This window comes from Mustela erminea, chromosome 10 (assembly GCF_009829155.1).
Source record: "Mustela erminea isolate mMusErm1 chromosome 10, mMusErm1.Pri, whole genome shotgun sequence".
Classification (NCBI taxonomy): Eukaryota; Metazoa; Chordata; class Mammalia; order Carnivora; family Mustelidae; genus Mustela; species Mustela erminea.
In genome coordinates this window covers 11,835,717-11,854,103 of record NC_045623.1, presented here as the reverse complement: position 1 = coordinate 11,854,103, position 18,387 = coordinate 11,835,717, and the positions used below count along the sequence as shown (strand labels likewise).

General features: G+C 37.4%; 1 protein-coding gene across 4 annotated transcripts in view; it reads right to left on the bottom strand.

Moving 5' to 3' along the window:
- TRIM33 (tripartite motif containing 33) overlaps nucleotides 1–18,387 on the bottom strand; it is a 115,691-nt gene that overhangs the window by 12,453 nt on the left and 84,851 nt on the right. For all 4 annotated transcript variants that reach the window (XM_032361146.1, XM_032361145.1, XM_032361143.1 and 1 more), the window contains exons 9-15: nucleotides 17,655–17,929; nucleotides 16,664–16,828; nucleotides 12,281–12,481; nucleotides 5,648–5,780; nucleotides 3,854–3,917; nucleotides 1,630–1,789; nucleotides 102–451 (exon numbers count right to left, since the gene is read on the bottom strand). In XM_032361146.1, the coding sequence (XP_032217037.1) occupies nucleotides 102–451; nucleotides 1,630–1,789; nucleotides 3,854–3,917; nucleotides 5,648–5,780; nucleotides 12,281–12,481; nucleotides 16,664–16,828; nucleotides 17,655–17,929 (1,348 nt within the window). The remainder of the gene's footprint in view (nucleotides 1–101; nucleotides 452–1,629; nucleotides 1,790–3,853; nucleotides 3,918–5,647; nucleotides 5,781–12,280; nucleotides 12,482–16,663; nucleotides 16,829–17,654; nucleotides 17,930–18,387) is intronic.

Here is an 18,387-nt window from a genome sequence, read left to right as displayed (position 1 = left end):
GTATGCGATGGTTAGGAAGGCCATCTGCGGGGACAATTTTGTTTGTATTTTAGCCTATAAAAATAAACAAGCACAAAAAAAATCAACTATTTCACTGGTACCTTGGAAAGCTAAGAAGTGTTGGAACATGACAAGTTAGATGAAAGACCTTTGGACATTTTTCACAGCACAAGAGATCCCCTCCATTTTGGCAGACAGCACACCAGTCTTCATTTGGATCATCATCTTTGCTACTGCCATCTCCTCCAATCCTTGACGACCTGTGTATGAGGCTTCGAATTGGGGACTTTCCATTAACAAGGCTGCTGAGCCCTGACTGTTTGCAGCTTTCATTTGTATCTGCAGGTTCAGTTTTCACATGGTTTTCCAGGCTTGCTAATGCATCCAACTCACTCTCTAGATGCAGGTTGGTTGAAAGAGGTGGTGTCAAGCTACTCTCAGGACTGCTCAACTAAAACAAAACGAGGACAAATTCTTAAACAATCATTTAATCCTTAGTGTATGCAGTGTGCGTGTAACTTAAGAATTATGTCAATACACATATACATAACTTAAAATTAATTTGGAAATGACACTAGTGACAGAAAGGAAAGAAAATAAATCCAAAAGTATTAGGCATGTTAATTTATGATTTTATAGCACACTCTAATATTGGTTCACTTGGATAATAAGAAAATTAATCAAACTGTTAAACACACTGATTGTAAAGTGAGCATAGGGTTATACTTTTCCTACAAAGAGCTGATTATGATACCCTATTTTTCACCCAAGAATCTGTTGCACAGCTTTTAAGAAATGTTATTCTGCCTACCTATCATCATTTTACTAAAGTAAGAAGATTGTGAAAATGGTAAAGAAATCTTTCACCACCCTTCTGCACTCAGTTTTCTGCAAGCACTTTCTAAATCGGATACTGGATGATGGGACACTAATCCAAATACAAGACTAAATCCCTTTGCTCTCAAATGTACATATACTGTGTTATATATCCTAATACTCCAACCTGAAATGTCTATACGCTAACCAAGTAGAAAATGACACCCAAGCCTGGGCAGGAAGAAAAAAAACAAGATCAAAATTTACTGCTGGAGAGTGGGGGGTGTCAGCACAGGAGGAGGAATAGGAGGCCTTCCTTCATTCTGTATTATAAATTTTATAAAATGTTCTACCTGAAAAACTCTTAAATGGTTAATAATTCATAAGCCAAAGGCAATCTTCCCATCACACCACTCTTTGATCATTAAACTTCTTTCACATCAGCAGTCCTAATCCTGAACTCACAGATCCAGGAAAACAGTAAAGGATCTTTTGTGGCCTGAGACTGTTGAGATGACTAATGAAGTCAAAACAAAATAGAACCCAATTTAGAATCATGGCAAAATACTGACCAATAACAAACTAAAAGATCATTTCAAAATGAATTCTTAATACAATTAAACCTTTTATGACAAATTACAGCTGACACTTAGATGAAAAACTTGAATTACAGAGAGATTTGGATTATACCAGACAAAAATATCCAAAAATAAGTAAGTGTCCGTAGAACCACTATTCAGTCTAATATGCAGAGATGGAAGAATCCATGAAATGGCCTCCTTGAATCCCTGACAGGCTCCAGTGGGAGCTTACCATGCAGGCACTCCTCCTGCCGTCCTCTGTCTTTTCTTGTTTCACAGCTCCTGAAAAGCTACATACTTCATCTTCAGTCCCAGGTTCTTGCTTGACCTTCACTTGATCAGACTTGAAACTAAGACCTGTCTTCTCAGCAGTTCTTCCTGATGACCCACAGCTAATAAAAGACAATTTAAAAAGTCAAATGTGCTTGTATAATATACATAAAATCAATTATATGAAAGGTAATATTCATTAAAGTGAAAAGAACCAACTTTCTAGAAGATAAAGACACCTTATAATGCAGGTAAAAGAAGTGTGATATAAGCATAGCTTCAAATTCTTTAAAAACGTAGATCAGGGGCACCTGGGTGGCTCAGTGGGTTAATGCCTCTGCCTTCGGCTCAGGTCATGATACCAGGGTCCTGGGATCGAGCCCCACTTCGGGCTCTCTGCTCAGCAGGGAGCCTGCTTCCTCCTCTCTCTCTGCCTGCCTCTCTGCCTACCTGTGATCTCTGTCTGTCAAATAAATTTAAAAAATTTTAAAACGTGTATAAAACTTTCAGAAGACCCTAAAAACATTTTTATGGTGTGAGGCACTTATACTAAGTCATTAAAGAAATCCAGTAAATAACCATTTTCCCAGACTAGTTAATATAGAATGTTAGCAATTGTTTTTCTCTATAAAAGTAATTTCGATTCTTCTCTGCCCCCAACTAATGAAGAAAACAGCATTAATAATAGTAGTTCATGAAGCCTCCTCAAAGTAAACTCTATTTTAGCTTTTGAGGACAGGAAATTGGGAGAAGAGAATAACAAGTAGTCAACAACCCAGAATATCCTTATTTGAATCAACAAAATGATAGGTTAAGAGGACAGGTCTATGACTAATCAGTTCTACCTAGACCACAAAGCAAAACCACTGCCGAGAGAAGTGAGTAACTGGTAAGACTGTACTGCTACTGAGAATGAATACCTTTTCACTCAATTACTCAAGTACTCAAAGTACTTTTCAAAGTACTGATTATTTATTTAAGGTATAATTAAAAAGTCAAGCAAGTATTTAATAGCACTAGTCTTCAAAATGCACACAAACCCAAATTAAAAAAAAAATGTAGCTTAAATCTTTCCTGCATCGTACTAAGTTATTCAAACTAAAGTATAAAAATCAGGCAACATTTACACATTTATTCTATCTTATGTCAATACACTCCAAATATCATCCCATCTCTTAGCTATGTTCACCAAAAAGGCACAACAAACAACTCAGCAGCAGCTAGTGTCCCTAGTGCCCAGAAGACTGTTTCCAAGCACTATTTCCTCACTAATACAACCATTTCTAAGAAAAATGGTGGGTTCTAGGCCTGAGGCAGGAAATATGTTAAGACAAATCTGGAACATCATTTCAGAACAAGAAATAAGGAAGCTTTCTAAGACTACTGGGGTTATACCAAAGGCCTAGGAAGCCAAACTGAAAAAGCTCTGATAGGCCAAAGATTGAACAATATAACCCTTCAGTAAAAATAGCATCCTTAATAGTTAGTAATATATAAAATGTTTAAATATATGAGTTCAGGAGATAATAAAAACTCACTGGTCCCTGTTGGAAGGTGCTGGGAATCAACGATTATACAAACAGAAATAAAGAGAAAGAATCTCTTCGCCTGTCCTATAACCAAATAGCCAGTAACAAAAAAGTTTCTCTTTCTAGAGATATTCTAAATTGGTACACGAAAAGAAATAACACAATAATTAAAATACCACTATTTTTCAACTAGTTGGGAAAAAAAAAAAAAAAAAAGAGCTAGGCAAAGATCAATTAATGGTGGCTGTCACAAACAAAAACCGCCAAATGTTAGATGCCCCTGATGGATGTACATGCCACCATCAATGAAGTGTTCTTCTTGCCTCACCTTCCCCCGATCAAAATTACCAACACTGAGGAAAAAAATAGCACATACTATATTTAAATGACAAGGTGGGGAAAACTCCGTATGGGAAACAATATATTTCTTCAACATATAAACAGATTTTGATGTCAATATATCTGCAGATAGCAATGGTTCAAAATAATCCAGACCAGGGAGGAATGTATGGGTACACAGAGGAGGCTATAACTTGGTAATTGTTGAAGCCAGGTGATAAGCGTTAAGAATTCAAGGTAATTTTCTACTTTTTAAAATACATGTTCAAAATTTTTCTTAAGGGGGGAAAAAAAACTACCAATAATGTTAATACTCACCTGCCTCGACTGCCAGTACTAGAGGTACTAGGGGGTCTCACAGGTGTGTGAGAATTGGATAAACCTAGAAAATAATACATCAAAATGAATATCAATGCAGATAAGAATATTCAGAATTCCACCTAGTATTTATAGAATTAAAGATGACTATAATGTAATTTAGCAATTCTTGGAAATCAGACCTAGGCTTAGTGTCAAAATCAGAGATGGCATGTATAACCCTTGGCAGGGCAGGCATCAACCAGTTTCTGTCACTTGAGCCCAGATAGGATTCTCAGAATCCTCCTCAGAGCAACACTATCCAATCAATGAGAACTACCAGGTCAAGAGAAAGCTATGTGCCATCTTGCCACAAGCCATCTGGTAAATCTCCTACTTAGAGTCCCAGTAATTACTCATTCTTTTAGAAGTCCTGGATTAATTATATTAAACTTTAAAAATTCTACAACTAAAAATCATATTAATGGTGCATCTCATGAAAGACATCTAAATTTGAACTATTTTTACTCAAGAAATAATGAGGTGGTCTGTTTCAGTAAGAAGTTACATTTAATTGAAACCAAAAAAAATAAACTCCATAAGCACTTCTACACTGTCAATCTGTTCAGAGTTGCTTTAATCATTCATTCATAAAAGGGTCAACAAAACAACGGGGTTTTGGAAGAGATTTGTATCTCATAGAGTTGATTAATCATAACTTTAATAGTTGCCAGTAAATTTTTTTGTTTTAAAATTGCAATTTGAAAATTTACTTGTCTTTCCTCAACTTTTTAATTTTTTCAATATCTTATAAGTCATAAATATGGGGTGAAACCAAAGAACTTTTCAACTGCCCATCTGTATCGTAAAATACAAGCAAATGCATCTACATACCTAGCAAAGAATGTGAAAACAGCTGGGGGTTGAGGGAGGGGTAATTAACAGCTCTGAACAGTGTATACTACAGATACATATATTACTTCAGTTAGCTGAAAACGGTCAACTGTATTTGAAGAAATATAGTTAGAAAGAGCCATCAAAAAAAAAGTATGATTTGAGTATATCAATTTGTGTATCAATTTGGCTAGAATATAGCTACCTGATTTTTCGTCCAAACACCAGTCTAGATGTTACTGTGAAGGTATCTTTAGATGTGATTAACATTTTAATCACTTGAGTTTCTGCCTAAACCAATTAAGCTCCACAGTGTGCAGTGGATCTCATCCAATCAGGTGAAGACCTTAAGAGAAAGGACTGAGGTCCACAGAAGAAGAAATTCTGCCTCCAGACTCAAGCCTGTAACATTTACTTTGCCGTGGGTCTTCAGCCTGTTAACCTGCCCTATAGCTTGCCAGTCCTAACAATCCTGTGAGCCAATTTCTTAAAATCTCTCTATACACACACACCCCTCCTATTGGTTCTGTTTTTCTGGAGAACCTAATACATATACAGTTGACCCTTAAACAATGTTAGAATTAGGGGCATTGACCTACCCCCCAATTGTGCAAAAATCACATATAACTTTTGACTCCCTAAAAACTTTACTGATAAGCCTACTGTTGACCAGAAGCCTTAGGGTAATATAAACAGTCAATTAACAGATATTTTGCATGGTATGTATATTACATTCTGTAATCTTACAGTAAAGCCAAAGAAAATGTTATTAAAAAAAACCGTAAGAAAGAGAAAATACACTTACAATACTGCAATCTCTGAAAAGAATCCACGTATATGTGGACCTGTGCAGTTCAAACCCGTGTTGTTCAAGGGTCAGCTGTAACAAAAGAAACGAGCCAGTGCCTTTGATGGCTTTACCTGATGATCCTGGAGACAGGGCAGAGGGTCCTGGGGAGGGATTCATGGTGCTTGTAGGCTGTGGGGGTAGGTGACTGCCTGAGATGTATCTACTTAGTAGATTATCTAAACTACTTGAACCAGCATCTTCCAACTAAAAAGAAAGAATGAATGATAAATTTGCTTTGATTAAAGCAGAGGAGAAGTTATTAATTTCATCAGTATAACTGCTTATGTTTACAGTTACTAACAAACAGATCATTTGATCAAACTGGCTTACTTGTTGCTTTCTTAGCCTCTCCTTGAGGACCCACATAGTTTATAAGTTTTTGTGAACAAAGTTATAATTAATACTTTTCAGCAAATACCTGGGGCAGTTCAAGACAAAACCTAACAATTCACTAAATCCTTCATGCTCTTCTATGAAAATAAAATCGCTTTGACACACTGACTCTTGCTTTTTCTCAAAGCTGATGAAGAATCCTATTTATCAGCATCCTTCTCCATCTGGTCTTCCTTTCTTTATTTCTTTATTTCAGGTGCCAGAATCACCACCTGAACAGAAATTTAATCACGTCAGTGCCTAACCTGAACACTTTAAGAAACATGTGGGGCGCCTGGGTGGCACAGTGGGTTAAGCCGCTGCCTTCGGCTCAGGTCATGATCTCAGGGTCCTGGGATCGAGTCCCACATAGGGCTCTCTGCTCAGCAGGGAGCCTGCTTCCCTCTCTCTCTCTCTCTGCCTGCCTCTCCATCTACTTGTGATCTCTCTCTGTCAAATAAATAAATAAAATCTTAAAAAAAAAAAAACCCTCATGTTAGAAACATAAAGGGCTGAAGGTAATAGCAGGCAGTGAGCTCATTGGAGGGCAATTAAGGAATATCAGGAGTTGTGCCTGGCTGGTGATCACAGCTGTTGGCCAAGAATTCACTTGTAAGCTAGAACTATAGGAAAATTCCTAGCTGCAACTAATCAAGTGGAGGGTTTCTAAAGAGGGGGAGCTCCTAATATGGGCCACAGATGGAAGCTGGACAATGTCACACCTAAACACAAAGGAGGAGGGGATGATTTAAAACAGACATGAGGGGCACCTGGGTAGAGCCTCTGCCTTCGACTCAGGTCATGGTCTCAGGGTCCTGGAATTAAGGCCTGCATCGGGCTCTCTGCCTGCTTCCCCCCACCTCTCTCCCTACTTGTGATCTCTGTCGAATAAAAAAAATCTTAAAAAAAAAAAAAGACATGAAAGTCCCAGGTTACCTAGAACTCTATCACCAGTTCCTATACTTTACCTGCAATTTGTATCTCTGGCCAGATAGACAGGCCTAAGGCAAGAAGAGTGGACAGATTCTGAAGAGGCAAACTGGAAGTACGTAAAAGGGCCCCCATGACATCACTACAGCCCCCAATAAGGAAATGCTAGCTGACACATTCATTCCCAGGTTTCACTGGACATGGGTAAAGAGTCAGCATTAATAAAGTTCTAAGTCTAACTAGAAAAAAAAAAGTCTAACTGGAAAAACATTAATTCACTTATTAATTCAATGTTCTTTGAACATGTGTTATATAACTAACTTCTATGAATTAAAAGGAAAAAGACAAGCCAGAGAAGAAATACAAATCATCACTGAACCTAAGAAAAGGCAACCGTGCATACAAATAAAAGAAATGTAATCAAAAGAAATCAAGAATATTGTTTTACCTATCAGACTGGTAAAGATGGGGAGAAAAGACTGATTCATTTAGTTAGTACTAAGAGCACAGTGCAGAAATGGGTTCCCCACAACATTTAAGTTTACATATGAATATCAGAAATACATAGTTTCCCCAAAACTTCATAATATCCAATACAGTATCCAGATAAATAGTTACTATGTATGCCAAATACGAAAAATTCTTTATAAAGAATAAACCATTAGAATATATATCTATCAGGGCACCTGGGTGGCTCAGTCAGTTAAGCATCCAACTCTTGATTGCGGCAAGGGTCATGACCTCAGGGTCCTGGAATTGAGCCCTCTGTCAGGCTCTGCACTTAGTTTGTAGTCTGCTTAAGATTTTCTCTCCCTTTCCCTCTGCCCCCTCCAACCCACTCACACACACTTTCTCTCAATACAATCTTTAAAAAAAAAAAAGAATATTAGATCTATTTATTATAATCTAATCTGAACAGAATCTAATATTCGTTTATGAATTCAAAACATATTCGGGTTCATCATCTATCACCTCAAGGTATAAATTACAAACATTCATTATCACTATGCTGGAAATGGAGAGTAGAGCAAAATAAAATACAAGTTACATTGAGAGAATTCTATTTAGATCAACTTCTAATCCTGGATGGCTGTCATGACTACTATATTAAGGTAAATCAACAAATATCCAAAACTGCCTTTGAATTTACTTCTGAGTTGCATTACATAGTTAATGCTACCTTGTCTACTTCCTGTGTAGCCTCCACCAGGCTTCTTCTTACTACACCATGGCAACTACGGGATAGGAGAGAAAGTAAGTGATTCTTTTTTTTTTTTTTTTTTAAGATTTTTTAAAATTTATTTATTTGACAGACAGAGATCACAAGTAGGCAGAGAGGCAGGCAGAGAGAGAGGGAGGGAAGCAGGCTCCCCACTTGAGCAGAGAGCCCGATGCAGGGCTCAATCCCAGGACCCTGGGATCATTACCTGAGCAGAAGGCAGAGGCCTTAACCCTCTGAGCCACCCAGGCGCCCCGAAAGTAAGTGATTCTTAAAAGAGAGGACAGCTTTCTTTCCCTTTCTGTTCTTGGTTCGTTTAGTTAACTACTTCCTACTATAGCTGTGCTTTCATGGTAACCACCTCTACTTTTAAAAGTACATGACAGTAACAGGTGTTGGTAAGAATGTGTAGAAACTGAAATCCTCACACACTGTTGGTGGGAATATAAAATGGTGCATCCACTGTGGAAAAGTTTGGCAGTTCCTCAAAAACTTACACAATATAAGACACAGTAATTTCACTCCTAGAAATTTACCACAGAGAACCAAAAACCTGTGCTCATACAAAAACCTGTATAAATAAGTTCATAGCATTATTCCTTACCAGCCAAAAGTGGAAACCCAAATGCCCACAACTGATGAGCCCATGAACAAATGTGGCATATCCATACAATACAATACTCACCCATACAATACTCCTTTTTATGGGTGAATACTCACCCATAAAAAGGAATTAATAAGTACTGATGCAGGTTACAACAAGGATGGACCTACAAAACACTGCTAAGTGAAAGAAGCCAGACACAAAAGGCCATATATTATATAATTCCACACATGCAAAATGTCTAGAAGAGGCAAAACCATAGAAACATAAAGTAAATTAATGGTTTCCGGAGACTGGGAAAGAAGGAAATGTGATTGCTAATGGACAGTCTTTTGGGGTAATAAAAATGTTATAGAAATAGTGGTAATGGTTCACAATCTTGTACATATACTAAAAACGTTGAATTGTTTATTTTTAAAAATTGGACTTTCTGGTATCTGAATTATATCTCAATTTTTAAAAGTAGGTGATGGGACGCCTGGGTGGCTCAGTGGGTTTAGCCTCTGCCTTCAGCTCAGGTCATGGTCTTGGGAGTCCTGAGATCGAGCCCTGCATCAGGCTCTCTGCTCAGCGGGGAGCCTGCTTCCCCCACTGCCTCTCTGCCTACTTGTGATCTCTCTCTGTCAAATAAAATAAAATCTTTAATAAAAAAAAAAAGTAGATGATAAAAAGAAAGTCTGATTATGATGCCCAGCTTTTCAAAGATATGTAGCATCTATATTTCCTCCATCTGGTCTCTGTCAGAAAGCACCAAACTAAGGTCAAAACAGCCTAGCAAATTATGTTAAATAAGACAGTAGCAAACTTCTTTTCCTTTTGAAAGTTTCTTAAGACCTGGAACCAAGTTTTATTTATCTTCTTATTCTCAATCACCAAGGACTTTAGCATATATTAAGTATTTAGCAAAACTTGAATGATTCTTTTAACACTATACATACCTCTCTCTAGTTGCTCCAAACCTCTCAATACTAAACCTTTCCAGGCCTACAATCAGGACTGTATCAGGATGGATAGTGGGGAGAAAACCAAACTTGTAATGTGGAGTCTGAGCTTTGAATTCCAACTTTTCCATGTAGTGGGTGACTAGTCACTAACCTCTTACTCTCATCCATAAAATAGGGGTGTCACACTACCACGAGATGATTTTACATAAAAAACTGATATACTGCCTATGAAAATGCTTTGTAAGCTGTAAGCTCATGACTTAGAAATTTTACTTGAGGGGTGCCTGGGTGGCTCAGTCAGTTAAGCATCTGTCTCTTCATTTCGGCTCAGGTCATGATCCCAGGGTTGTGGGATAGAGCCCTGCTTCAGTTTCCATGCTCAGCAAGGAGTCTGTCTGAGATGCTTTCCCTCTGCCCCTCCCCCTGCTCGTGCGTGCACTCTCTCTTTCAAATTAATAAATCTTAAAAATAGAAATTCCACTTTTTATAGATATATTCTCAAATTTCCCATTCTATATTGTCCAGTCCTTTCAGCACCAATACAACTTCCATTCACTCAGCCAAAAAAGATGTCTCCTAATATTAGGTAAACAATGAGATTTAAAGAATTCACAATGAACTAGTGATTTTGAAGCAATTTTAAAGTTAAAGAAACATCCTTTAAAACTCTTATAAAATCCATTAAATACATAAAAATATTAAAATGCAATCAAGGGCCCCAGTGTCTTATCAATTTCACTGCTTCTTGCTCCCCTGGTGACCCTTGACTCTGAATAACTCATACAATGCATGTGAGGATGACTCAGTAGAACTTCAAAGACTATATTTAAATTTATAAACAAAATGCTGTTTGTCAAGTCATTGCCTTGGCTTGATGTGAACAAGCAGTCTGGTGTGCCTACTCCTAGCACCTCAGTGCTTCCACCCGCCCTGCCCAAAAGCCAATCTACCAACTTGAACAAGTATTTTGACGAGCACAAGGAGTACTGGCATGTCATGTTACCCAGAGAACTTTCCAAACAAGTACCCAAAACCCATCTGATGTCTGAAGGGAAGTGGAAGAGACCTGGTGTCCAACAGAGTCTAAGTTGGGTTCATTACACAACCCATAAGCCAGAATCACGGACTGTTCTCTTAAATGACCTCTTCCAAAATATCAACAAAAATGAAGTATATCTGGGGATCATGAATTAAAACTTTTTCAAATTTACTATATATGTGTTGTAAGGTAGTATTCAGTGAATATCTGAAAATGTACAAATCATTCATCCATAACTGTGCATGAGTTGTATTCTCAGCAATGGAGCTCAGTTAAATGCAACTGGAATTAAGTTACAATAAGGTGGTTTTTGTTTTTGTTTTTGTTTTTTATTTTTTTTTTAAAGTAACTTCTATACCCAATGTAGGGTTTAACTCACAAACCTAAGACCACTGATGGAGCCAGCCAAGTGTTTAAGATAGGTTTCTTCTAGTCAGTTTTTCTCTTATTAATAAGTGCCTGTTTGACTTTGTCTATTATTTTTGTATTAAATAGTTTGTGTGCTGCATCCAAAATAAATAAATAATATATATGTATTATTTATTCACGAGCAAGGAAGTAAGCATGTAGGGGGGAGGGGCAGAGGGAGAGTTCCAACCAGGCTTTACGCTCGGCGCAGAGCCTGACACGGGCCCATGAGTTCACAACCTGAGCCAAAGTCAAGAGTCAGTGCTTAACAACTGGACCACCCAGGTGCCCCGACCAAAAAGATTTTTAATAAAATGCTTCTAGGGTGCCTGGTGGCTCAGTCGGTTAATCAGCTGCCTTCGGCTCAGGTAATGATCCCAGGGTTCTGGGATCGAGCCCTGCGTCTGGCTCACTGCTCAGCAGCAAACCTGCTTCCTCTCCCACTCCCCCTGCTTGTGTTTCTTCTCTCTCACTGTGTCTCTCTTTGTCAAATAAATAAATAAAATCTTAAAAATATATAAAAAAATGCTTTTAATTCAAATGAATTCATGAAATTTCAGAAGGTACTACAAGATATTTTTCTTCAGGAAAATGCTACAGGTGAAAGGGACAGAAGGCTTTTTTATCCTCTACTTTTCAGTATCACTTTCTCTCTCATTATGCACCACCCTCCACCAAAGTGCCTAATTTCTAGACTTTCCAACTTCTTCCTTTCTTAGTCCAACCTGTTTGCACAAGGGGTACACCATCCCTTTTAGACTTAACAGAAGACTGGCAAATACATGACCACATTTTGGTCCTGCATGTCCTCTCTGGATCCAAATTTGTAGACCGAGTACTTTGTCTAACACAAGGTTTGTCTGTTGGCAAGTGGCAGAAAGATTAACAAAGCCAGTATCTTAAAACTTTAAAATACTGAGGCATGCTGGTTTTAGCATATATAAGTTTTAAAAATCAAATATTATATTCTACTCTTTGGAAATTTCAAAACACGTTTCTCCTGAAAAATGAAAGGGGAAAGGAGAAAGGAAAGAGGAAAGGGAAGAGGGAAGGAAGAGGGAAGAGGGAAGGGAAAGGAAGGGAAGGGAAGGGAAGGGAATGGAAAGAAAGAAAAAGAAAGAAAAGATATACCCTTAGCTCCTTAATTAACATGAGGTTTTAAATCCTTCATTCAACTTAGATACAAACCTGTATGGGTGGAATATCTGGCAGTGATGGAAGGTTTTCAGGATTGGTAACTGAGGGGATTAGCTCTATTGCTGTAACAGACGGGCTGGTGGGACCTCGATTTGCATTTGCCATGGTAGCTGTAGTAGGGCTGGTCGGATTGATTGTGGTGTTGTGCACCGACACAACAGGAAAGGGTCCAGCATGCCCTGGGTTTGAGTGCTGTTAAGAAAAAAGATGTTATCATTAAATGATCTGCCAAGATATCCTAATATGAACTATACCTTCACAACACTTTTTAGTTTAGGGAAGATTCACAAATGTTTGACACCTGTGACTGAGAAACAAAGAAGTAAACACTATCTTAACAATAGCCAAGACACAGAAGCAACCTGTGTCCATGCACAGATGAATGGACAAGGAAGGCGTGGTATGTATGTGGGTCTGGCCATGTATAAAATGTGTATGAGTGTGTTTGTATACAGAGTATTATTCAGCCATAAAAAAAGAGGCAATCATTTGCCACAGCATGGATGGACCCTGAAAGCATCATGCTAAGTAAAATAAGACAGAGGAAGACAAATACTACATGATCGCATTTATATGTGGAATCTTAAAACAAAGCAATTGCACAGAAAAACAATTCAGATTTGTGGTTTCCAAAGGCAGAGGATGGGAGAAGGGGGAACTGAAAGTGGTCAATGGGAAAAGGTACAAACTTCCATTTGAGATAAGAAGTTCTATGGATGTGACATATACAATACAACCATAGTTTTAACACTGTTGTATGATATACAGGAAAGCTGTTAAAAGTAAATCCTAAAAAAGATGTGGTACGTGTGTACACACACACACACACACACACACACACACACACACACTACTCAGGCATCAAAAAGAGTTAAATCTTGCTATTTGCAATGATGTGGGTAGAGCTAGAGTCATACTATCCTAAGCAAAATCAGTCAGATAAAGACAAATGCCATGTGATTTCACTCATATGTAGAATTTAAGAAACAAAACAGATGAACATATGGAAGGGGGGGAAGAATAGAAAAAAAAAGAGAGAGAGGGAAACAAATCAGAAGAGACTCTTTAAAGACAGAGAACAAACTAAGGGTGGAGAAGGGGGGTGGGTGGGAGGTGGGCTAGGTGGGTGATAGGCATTAGAGGGTACTTGTGATGAGCACTGGGTGTTGTATGTAAGTGATAAATCACTGAATTCTACTCCTGAAACTAATATTGCATTGTATATTATCTAACTAGAATTTAAATAAAAAACATGAAAAGAAAACAATAAATCCTATGAGTTATTATAAGGAGGAAAAAAATTTGTTTCTCTTCTTTTTATTTAACTATTTATCTATTTAACTGTTTATCTATATAACATGATGGATGTTAGCAGAAGCTATTGTGGCAATCATTTCACAATATATGTAAAATCAAACCATTATGCTGTAAGCCTTTATACAGTGATATATGTTGATAATTAATCAATAAAACTGGAAAAAAAGAGTAAGCCTTCTCCAACTTATTCCCCCCAAAAAAGATCAGAATTCAAACTTGGGCTTTTCATTTTCCTACTCATTTTTGTGTAGTTGTTAGGAAAAAGCAGACTTGCCAATAACTTTCCACCTGTCAACCTGGTGATAGAATGTTATAGAATGTTAGTGATAGAATGCTGGTAATATAATGTTAATTCGGAACAAAACTAAAGATAAATAGATCACCTGAAAGCCCCCAGAGGTTTCAAACATCACACCAGGAAAGCCACTGCTCTATTTATATTCTTCTTTGACACTTTTGTCTTTTTAAAAATAAAAATAATTGTGAAAAACTACTGTGCATTGTATAACTGATAAGGTAAGAAAAAACAATGAATGTATAAATAGAAATATGACACCAATTCCCGACTGTAATACTCTGTGACTTTAGGTACATCACATCTCAGTAATTTAGAAATGTGGCTAATACCTCACTTGTCTCATTGTGAAGAACCATTAGAAGGACCATCTTTCAAGGTAACATAGACAAAAGAATCTTTGGGAAACAAATTACACATGTATCAATAAATCATTAGAAATTTAAACACAAAATTCTAACATCCAGTGATTTCTGTAGGAGCCCTGAAGCCTGATTCCGCAGCTTCTGCACTCTTCCAAAGGGTGTACCTGTCTCCTGATAATACTTGAGGGTTTTCCACATACTAATGGGTACATGGGTATGTTAACATCTTTAAGGAAACTAATGTCCATTTCTTCAACCTTCGTAAGTATTTTTTCCCTAAAGAAAACCTGATTTCCCTAGGAATGTGCCAGATTCTACAGGTTCTCATCCTCTACTTCTTTCATAATTACCCTTCTCCCCCAAACCTCAAAACAGCATACCTCCGACCCAATCCTAATCTTATCTAGCATACGCTCTGGGGCAGAAAATAACTGCTATGAGTGTCAAACTGATGAAAACATGCACCCAGCTCAAAAACCTGGGAACAGATCTGTAAGTGGGTTCTGATACCGGATGATCAACTTTAAAAACCAAAGATATGAAGAAACTGTCAAATGATAAAAAAAGATTTATGAAACAGTACTAAAAGCTCATTTTGAATTTGTTTATAACCCACAAAAGTTCAAACAACTGAGGAAAATAAGAAAATTCTTTTAATTACCAGATACAGGCTTTTGTGAACAAATTTCCTGAGGATCATGAGAAAACAAAACCAGAAAAAAACAGTAATGAAAATTAATGTTGAATTCTAACTTATCTAAAAGTGACAGATATGCAGTATATATAAATGAATAGGAAGGGAGAAATAACTCCATCTATCTCATAAAGAAATGCATACACAGAAGAATTTTACTTTTATGATTCCTAATATTCTTAAACAATTGTTTAGGAATTATTGTAATGAAAATCTGGTCTTGAAAAAAATCTTTTTAAGTTTAACATACTGTCTTACTGTTGCTGGAAATTTAAGAATTTTTAAAATTGAGAGACATTTTTCCCACAGAAAACTGCAACTAACTGATTTGTAAGTCTATCAAACGCAAGTACATTAAGATAAAATTCTGTAGAAAAAATAGAAGAGCAATTCAAGTCCAAGGAGAAAAGACAATAAAATTTTGATTTCAAAAAAAGAGCTTGCTGGGCGCCTGGGTTGCTTGGTGGGTTAAAGCCTCTGCCTTCAGCTCAGGTCGTGATCCCGAGGTCCTGGGATCGAGCCCCACGTTGGGCTCTCTGCTCAGCAGGGAGCCTGCTTCCCTTCCTCTCTCTCTCTGCCTGCCTCTCTGCCTTCTTGTGATCTCTGTCAAATAAATAAATCTTTAAAAGAAACAAAACAAAACAAAACAAAAAAGAGCTTGCTACAGTATTTGGGATTCTAGTGGATTGGTTTATAAGAATGATAAAAAGGTTTTACTTTATAAAGTCAATATTTACAATATGCCAGAAAATACGTCCTCAGCAACCATTTAAACTTAAGTTTATAACAGAACTTTAAAATGCCAACTGTAAACGTGAGGGAGTACTTATTTTTCAAGTCTTTCCAGAGGTACTTGGGCCTAAAAGTTGAAGGACCACTGCTCTGAGACTGTTTATCCAACTTCAGTATACAGATTAATCTGAGAGTTAAGTAAAAATATATTATTTCTAAGTATTCTGCCCTTAGAAATTCTGCTTCAGTAACTATGGTTCAGAATCTATTTCTGACAATAACCCCTGCCATTCTGATGGTCATTAAAGGATGCTTTGAGAAATATCACTATAACATTATAAAATTAACTTTATTCTTTTATAACTAGAAATCACATGTAAAAGTAGCCTGATTTTATAATCCTAACTTCTATTCGAATATAACCTGCTATTCAGGCAAAAATTAGAAAATATGTTTCTAAATACATTTATTTTTAAGAGTAGGCACATCTATATCCTTAAAAGAAAAATATGCAAAGAGAAGGAGGGAGGATTAAATAATTAAATAACATATAGCATAGTTCTACTGTTTTCAAAGTTCCTTTTATAGATTAGGTTCCAAATACCACATTAAAACATTAGAAGAACAATTTCAGGACACTGAGGTTCTAATCTTGACTTTACCATTACCCCTTGTGATTATAGATAAATAACAAGGCTCCTTTGTTTTTTACTTCTGTAAAATGAATTGGTTAGACTAGATTAGAGGTTCTTAACCCACAGTATATAATGAGTTGAATGCCATTAAATAAACTCTTAAAACTGAATTCATGTGTATGTGTATTTTTCTGGGACAAGAAGATACACAGCATCAATCAAATTCTCAAAGGTATCAATGGCCACACAGCAACCCCCACCCTCAACTGATTAAGAAGCATGACGTCTTTTAGTTTGAAAATTGTATGATTCTTACAAATGTAACTCTAGGCATACTTGTCTTTGGAGGTGTGGCTGCATCATGGAATACTGAGGGCCGCTGTGCCTGGGTATCCCTGGTATTCGGGCAGCATTCTGAGCCAATCTCATCTGATGGGCTTGGAAAGCTCCACAGTTCATGTTGCCTCTTTGCATTGTTTGCACACTGATCAATCTTGGAGGCTACAAAAGGCAGAAATTGCATTTATGTCATAATATTTTTTATAAATTTACTTTTCAATTATAAAATGTTATGGTAAAAATCATTCAGTCAGGACAGAAGGGCATAAAGTAAAAAGTGTAAGTCACATTCGCCCCATCTCTAGCCCCAATCCCTTCCTCTCCGTATATGTGTGTGTGTGTGTGTATTTAAAGCCTATTAACATTAACTTATCCAACCCTGGATTAATGGTTTTGATTTGGATGGGGAAGGGAAGATCAGGAGAGATACAGGGAAGCAAATGATTTGAACAAATACCTAAAGAATTTATCAGATTGGGGTGCCTGGGTGGCTCAGTCGGCTAGGCATCTGACTCTTGATTTCAGCTCAGGTTGTGATCCCAGGGTCGTGGGATCAAGCCCTATGTGGGACTCCGCATTCAGTGTGGCATCTGCTCCAGATTCCCTCTCCCCTAACCCCTTCTTAAATAAATAAGTAAGTAGGTAAGTAAGTAAGAATTTATCAGATCCTAGGCAAAAGCTATCTGGCCTTCTGGCCCAAAACCACATATGAAAAACAAAAAGTATCTGGTCTGGAGGAGTAAAATCTTTTGCTCCTCCATAGTACTAGTGAATTAATTTCGTTTCCCATGGTAAGTATTTTATTTAACACCTTTTCTCACATCTTCCCCAAATCCCTGCCAAACCCAGAGCAAATATTTAAACTCTAACCATTGAGCTCTGTCCCTGTTAGTAACATTGAAATGTGTAATGCATCCTTACAGGACAGAGTGTAATCTTGAGGCCTTCATAATTTTTGCCAATCATGCCATGATGTGATAATACTCACCTGTTGCTGTAACATCTGTGGGGCTGCTTGTCTAGGGTGCTGCTGTGTTGTGGTTGTGGTTGTTGATACAGGTGCAGGAGGCTGCTGCATTCTCATCTGTTGCAACTGCTGATGTTTCTGTGCATATACTTGCTGTTGCATGTGTTGGAGTCGAAGCTGTGCTAAGTTAATCTGTCCAGGGGTTTTACTAATGTGGTTTGTCCCTGGAGGAACTTGCCCAACTACAACATTAGGAGTATAACCAGGAGCTGGTTTACTCTCTATTACTAGATTACCTGAAGGATTTAAAAAATGAGAATAATTTGCATATAAATGATTAAATCATCTACTTTGTGGATTAGTCACTATCTTTTCCTCTCTCCTTTGACAACTATCAGCACTCAAAGCTTCTGACAGTACAGCAGAGATGGGAGCTAGGTTTAAAGATAATAAAAATCAGAAACAGTCCAAAGACAAACAATTGACTTTTGATTCTTCAGAATAAATTATATTACCTGCCCTTATTCTTTATTTACATTTACACACAAGCATAGAAATTTAAAAATCTGAAAGAGGTATCTGCAGAAGAGGCCCATTCAGTCAGTCAAAATCAAGTCTCCCAGACTGATTCAAGGATACCTAAGATTGCTAATGCTGATGCCATCTGCCTTTGAACTGCCACAGCCGGCAGGGCAGAGTATGACACCGCTCCAAAACTGTCTGCGGAAACATGGAATGTTTTAACCACTTACGT